At 51.5% G+C, this 6,629-nt stretch overlaps 1 protein-coding gene across 1 annotated transcript; it reads right to left on the reverse strand.

Moving 5' to 3' along the window:
• Positions 1-217: 217 nt before the first annotated feature.
• Positions 218-6,293, reverse strand: NEFL (neurofilament light chain). Its single transcript, XM_033081275.1, has 4 exons — positions 5,200-6,293; positions 3,447-3,571; positions 1,838-2,154; positions 218-786 (listed from the first exon to the last, which is right to left on the reverse strand). The coding sequence occupies exons 1-4, from the start codon at positions 6,247-6,249 to the stop codon at positions 593-595; spliced, it is 1,686 nt and encodes a 561-aa protein (XP_032937166.1). The 5' UTR covers positions 6,250-6,293; the 3' UTR covers positions 218-592.
• Positions 6,294-6,629: the final 336 nt, after the last annotated feature.

Below are 6,629 nucleotides of genomic sequence, written 5' to 3' on the forward strand. Positions count from 1 at the left end.
GTCTGGGTTTGATGAAATTCCCATTTTTCAGAAGGCAGCTCGTGCTTGTGGCACCCTCAGCCGCTGAGACCCATCCCACCCCAGGGCATTTTCCTAAAATGTGTGAAATTTTACACCACCCAAGGGATTTTTCCCCACTTCTCATCCACAAGACGAGCTGGATTAACCCTTTAATCAACCTTTTAAAGGCATCAGTGACACAGCACACACACGAGGATCCGTGTAAGCATTTCTGAACTTTATTGACAGCTTTATTGCACGTACTTAATGAAGCCTCCCCCATTTCCCCCACCCACCGTTTCCAGAATTATTTTAAATGCAAGTTTAAAGTTAACCTTTCATTCCCAGCACTTCTTTTCCCCCTCCCATTGGAAATGTGAAGGTTCTGGGTCACCCAGGGGAGACAGGAGCCCTGAACTCATACGTGGAACCATGCGGCACTCGGGGAGCAAGCCTTGGGTGCTCTGCAAGCAAACTCAGACTCTGCACGGGGAGAAACATCAGAATCATGGGCTGGAACCTCAGTGGGCACCGAATTAAAGGGGTGAGACTGCAGCTGGAGCTCAGTCAGGGGGTTCTGCTGGAGAGCAGATCAAGCTTTCTTCTTGCCTTCGCTCTCCTCCTTTCCTGCTGCTTCTTTCTCCTCCTTCTCCTCCTTCTCCTCCTCAGCAGCTTCCTCAGCAGCTTCCTGGGACTCCTCCCCTTCTTCTGCTGCTGCTTCTTCCCCTTCTCCTTCTCCTTCCTCTTCCTCACCCTCTTTGGCTTCTTCTGATTCCTCCTTAGCACCTTTGAAGGACAGAGGGAAATTTCACATTCCTGGTCCCAGCTCAGTGGGAATCCCCTTCAATCCCACATGTGCCACAACCAATTTCTCCTGGATTTCAGGAGAGTGAAACACTTCATAAAAACAAACCATGGCCTTGAAAAACATCAGTTCTGGACTCAGTGCTTCAAGCCTTACCCAAAGTGAATTATCCTTCACTGCTCTCCAATTGGCTCCTTAGCTCCAATTTCATTATAATTAAACTTTGCACTAATTAACCCCTCATAGCTCAATGGCCTTGCAGAGCAGTGAGGTTGCCATGCAGTGAACTCAATAATTCCAGCCCCACACATCAACTGATGCTCTCATTATCTCAGGGAATTCATTATCTCATTATCTCTGGGAATTCATATTTAGCTCAGGATGTCCTTGGTCCTTCTTTTTGAGGATGTCTGTAACTTCTGAACGTCATCACTGGGGTTTTTGGAAACCTACAATCTGCCTGAGCACTTGACCTTATCTTCCATTCAATATTTAGACTTTCCTGTTAAATTCCACGTGCTTAACCCCACCACCCTTTGCCTCATGGGAGCAGAAAAAGAAAAAGCTTTAACATCAGGTTTAACTACTGGGGTTCATGCCATGGGAGCAGAAAATGAAGGAGCTTTAACATCAGATTTAAACATTGGGGTTCATCCCATGAAAGCAGAAAGAGCTTTAACATCAGATTTAAACATTGGGGTTCATCCCATGGGAGCAGAAAAAGAAAGAGCTTTAACATCAGATTTAACTATTGGGGTTCATCCCACAGCAGCAATAAAAAAAGAGCTTTAACATCAGCTTTAACCACTGGGGTTCATCCCAGGGGAGCAGAAAAAGAAAGAACTTTAATATCAGATTTAACCATTGGGGTTCATCCCATGGGAGCAGAAAAAAAGAGTTTTAACATGAGATTTAACCACTGGGGTTCATCCCATGGGAGCAGAAAAAAGAAAAAGCTTTAACATCAGATTTAACCATTGGGGTTCATCCCACAGGAGCAGGGTGCAGCACCAACAAAAAATTTCAAATTACCTTCCTCCTCTTCTTCACCCTCTTCCCCCGCTTCCTCCTCTCCTTCCTCCTTCTCCTCCTCCTCGCCCTCTTCTGCAGGAGCTGCCTTGGCTTCTGCAGCTTTGGCAGCCTCGATGGTCTCCTCGATCTCGATCTGCTCCTCCTGGACGTGGCTGGAGTAGTAGGTGGGGAAGGGGCGGGAGCTGAGCAGGTAGGAGCTGGACTGGAGCCCGCTGTAGGCGGCCCTGCCAAAGCTGGGAGCGCTCTGGCTGTACCCACTGGTGATGCTGCCCACGCTGGTGAAGCTCAGCCGGGTCTCTTCCCCTTCCAGAAGTTTCCTAGCAGGAAAAAAAAAAAGGAAAGGTAAAGGAGTTGGTTGTGCTGCAGGAGTCAGCATCTGCAGACTGCAATGTCAGTATTGATTAATTAATTAAGGGCTGGTTTTGCACTATGGAATTATTTCTTCACCAGTTTCCCACCCTAGTGAAGCTCAGCCGGGTCTCTTCCCTTTCCAGAAGTTTCCTAGCAAGAGAAAAAAAAAATGAAAGGAAAGATAAAGGAGTTGGTTGTGCTGCAGGACTCAGCATCTGCAGACTGCAGTGTGGGTATTAATTAATTAATTAAGAGCTAGTTTTGCACTATGGAATTATTTTTGCACCAGCAGCCCACCCTAGTGAAGCTCAGCCAGGTCTCTTCCCCTTCCAGAAGTTTTCTAGCAGGGGAAAAAAAAAAATAATAAAAGAGAAAGGAGTTGGTTGTGCTGCAGGACTCAGCATCTGCAGACTGCAGTGTGGGCATTAATTAATTAATTAAGGGATGGTTTTGCACTATGGAATTATTTCTTCACCAGTTTCCCACCCTGGTGAAGCTCAGCCAGGTCTCTTCCCCTTCCAGAAGTTTCCTAGCAGGTAAAAAAATAATGATGAAAGATAAAGGAGTTGGTTGTGCTGCAGGACTCAGCATCTGCAGACTGCAATGTGGGCATTAATTATTTAAGGGCTGGTTTTGCACTATGGAATTATTTCCTCAAACGTGTCCATTGTGGGTGAATTATTATTTTTCCTGAAAGCCTCTCCAGAGCCAGGTTCCTGAGGCAGGTGAAGCCAGAGGTGCATTTTGCCACCCTGCTGTCACAATTTGCTGCTGAGCTGCAGGACAAGGTTTGGAGCTGCTCTCTCACTGTTCCCCCTTGTGGCTCCCACAGAAATTCTGTTCCAGCCTCAAAATCTCTCAGTATCTGGGACAAAACAGTTATTTAGCAGCAATTCTACTGGAAAATATTTAATTTGTAGATTTACAGCTTAGAAAAAAACTGTTCTTGGGGGTGTTTGAGGGATTTCTCATTTTGAGAATGAGCCATTGGCATTGAGGAATTCCATTGATACAAAATCTTCTCCCTGAGTACAGAACAGGTATTTTACCTGCAAGGATGGAGAACTGAGATCATTTCTTGCCAAGCTAAAAATTCTGTGTGCACACAGAGAGGAGCTGATTAAAGCCTGCCACAAATCCATGAAGATTTCTGCTGGGTGAGTGATAAATAACCTGAATTCTCCTGATAAATAACCTGAATTCTGAAGAGAACAGGAACTGCTCTGAGTTCTGGCTCAATAAAACATCCCCACCATACCTATAAGCTGCAATTTCAATGTCCAGGGCCATTTTCACGTTGAGCAGGTCCTGATATTCCTTCAAGTACCGAGCCATCTCGCTCTTTGTGGTTCTCAGCTCGTTCTCCAGTTTGTTGATTGTATCCTGTTGGATGGAATAATATCGACAGCGTAAAATTCTCTCAAGTCCAGCAATAATCACAAGAATTTCTGCAATCCCTTTAACCTAATCCTGCTCTAGCAGGCAGAAACTGCACAGATTCCACTCCACCCTCAGCCAAAAGGAATCATTTAGCACCTTTAAAACCTGGCAGGTTTTCTACTCCACATTATTCCAGCCCTATTTAACACACAGAGCCCAATTTTCTGGTACCCAAGTGCTAAAGCATCCGTGAAATTTGTGCATTGTTTCATTTTGAATTTGGCCTCTGTGTGCTTTTTTTAATTTCAGCTTAGGGATATCCATTGATGATCCTTGTGAGTCCCTTCCAACTCTGGATATTCCATGATATTTTGGTATCATTCAGGCAGTGTCAGTACATGGACACACGATATTGGGTTTATCAGGGCATTTTGAATTCTGATTTTATAACTCCTCGCACTTCAGAAGCAATGTCCCCATTTCTGGGCTGATTTCGGTAATTCAGATCTGATTTGGGTCTGTATTTGCACACCACACCCTGCTGCACAGCTCTGTGCCACCCTGCACTGTGATTTTAGGGAGTTTTATCTGCAGCACAGGCACAGCACAAGCCAGGAGCGATGTCCCCAACAACACCCTACAATCCTGACCCCTCATCTGTGGGACTCTGCAGAGCCCAATTCCGCTCAACAAACCCTGAACCCCTCACCTGAAAAACCCTGAACCCCTCACCTGATAAACTCTTCAAACCCTGAACCCCTCACCTGCAGAACCCTTCAAACCCCAAAATCCATTCCTTCACCTGCAGAGCCCAGCAAACCCTGAAACCCCACATCTTCAGAACCCTGTAAAACCTGACCCCTGCCAACTGCAGAACCCTGCAAACCCCATCATCCCCACATCTTCAGAATCTTTCAAACCCCATCATCCCTGCATCTTCAGAACCCTCCAAACCCCATCATCCCCATAATTTCAGAACCTTTCAAACCCCATCATCCCCACAATTTCAGAACCCTCCAAATCCCAACATCTCCTGATGCAAATCATCCTGCAAACTCCATCATCCCTGCATCTTCAGAACCCTCCAAATCCCATCATCCCCACAATTTCAGAACCCTCCAAACCCCATCATCCCCACGATTTGAGAACCCTCCAAACCCATCATCCCCACATCTTCAGAACCTTTTAAACCCCATCATCCCCGCAATTTCAGAACCCTCCAAACCCCATCATCCCCACAATTTCAGAACCTTCCAAACCCCATCATCCCTGCATCTACAGAACCCTCCAAACCCCATCATCCCCACAATTTCAGAACCCTCCAAACCCCATCATCCCCACAATTTCAGAACCCTCCAAACCCCATCATCCCCTCACCTGCAGAACCCTCCAAACCCCATCATCCCCACAATTTCATAACCTTTCAAAATCGTCCCCACAATTTCAGAACCCTCCAAATCCCAACATCTCCTGATGCAAATCATCCTGCAAACCCCATCATCCCTGCACCTTCAGAACCCTCCAAACCCCAACTCCTCCTGCCCGCAGCATCCCTCCCACCCCACCATCCCCTCCCCGAAGGACCCCAACCCTCCTCCCCTACAGGAACCCTCCCACCCCTCACCCCTCACCTGCAGCGCGGAAATATCCGCGCTCTGCTTCTCTTCCAGCTCCTGCAGCTGCTTCTCCAGCGCCTCATTCATGCCGCGGGTGGCCTCGATCTCCAGCGTCTTGGCTTTGAGCAGGCGGCGGCTCTCGGACACCTCATCCTTGGCGGCTCGCACGGCGTCCGTGTTCTTGGCAGCGCTCTCGCTGAGCACGGTGAAGCGGCTGCGGAACCACTCCTCGGCGTTCTGCATGTTGCGCGCCGCCAGCTTCTCGTACTGAGCGCGGATGTCGCGCAGCGCTGCCGACAGGTCGGGCTTGGCCGACACGTCCATCTCCACCGACAGGTGAGCGTACTGGATCTGCGCCTGCAGCTCGGCCAGCTCCTCCTCGTGCACCTTCTTGAGGAAGGCCAGCTCGTCCAGCAGGCTGTCCACCCGCTTCTCCAGCTCCGCCCGCGCCAGCGCCGCCTCGTCCGCGCCCTTGCGCACCTCCAGCAGCCGCGCCTCCGCATCCTCGCGGCTCAGCACCTCCTCCTCGTAGCGAGCCTGCAGCCCCCGCAGCGTCTCCTCCAGGCTCTCCCTCTCGCCCTGCAGCGCCTGCTTCTCGCTGGTCGCCTCCTCCGCGGCCAGGCGCAGCTCGCGGATCTCCTGCTCGTACAGCGCTCGGAAGCGGGAGGGCTCGGCGTGCTTCTGCCGCAGCACCAGCAGCTCGGCCTCCAGCACCTTGTTCTGCTGCTCCAGCTCGTGGACGCGCTCGATGAAGCAGGCGAAGCGGTCGTTGAGGTCCTGCAGCTGCGCTCGCTCCTGGCTGCGGATGGATTTGAGGTCGTTGCTGATGGCGGCCACCTGGCTCAGGTCCAGGCTGTCCACGGAGTGCAGCAGCGAGCCCGAGGCGCTGGAGGTGGCGTAGCTGCGGCGCACGGACACGGAGGACACGGGCGCGGACAGGCTGGAGTACGCGGAGCGCGCAGAGCCGAAGCCGCCGGCGCTGCGCACCGACACATGGATGCGCGGGCTGTCCGCGTAGCGCCGCTTGTAGGACGGGAAGAACGGGTCGTAGCCGTACGAGCTCATGGTTGCGGGGGCTGCGGTGGCTGCTCTGCGGCGGGCGCCGCCCGCATCCCGGTATTTATGCGTGGGGAGGGCGGGCGGAGCGACCTGCGGGCGGGGACGGGGCGGGGCGCGGCGACATCGCCGCGGGGAGGTGGCGACAGGAGCGGTCCGGGCATCGCCACGGGGAGGTGGCGACAGGAGCGGTCCGGGCATCGCCACGGGGAGGTGGCGACAGGAGCGGTCCTGGCATCGCTAAGGGGAGGTGGCGATTGGAGCAATCCAGGCGTTCCCTCACTGCTGTGATGTCCTGAGCGGCACGGGACGGACCTCGCCCGGTTATGATAGGACAGCTCCGGGCATCGCCACAGGGAGAGGAGCTTGGACAGCTCCGGGCATCCCAG

The sequence above is a fragment of the Catharus ustulatus genome, chromosome 27 (assembly GCF_009819885.2).
Source record: "Catharus ustulatus isolate bCatUst1 chromosome 27, bCatUst1.pri.v2, whole genome shotgun sequence".
NCBI lineage: Eukaryota > Metazoa > Chordata > Aves > Passeriformes > Turdidae > Catharus > Catharus ustulatus.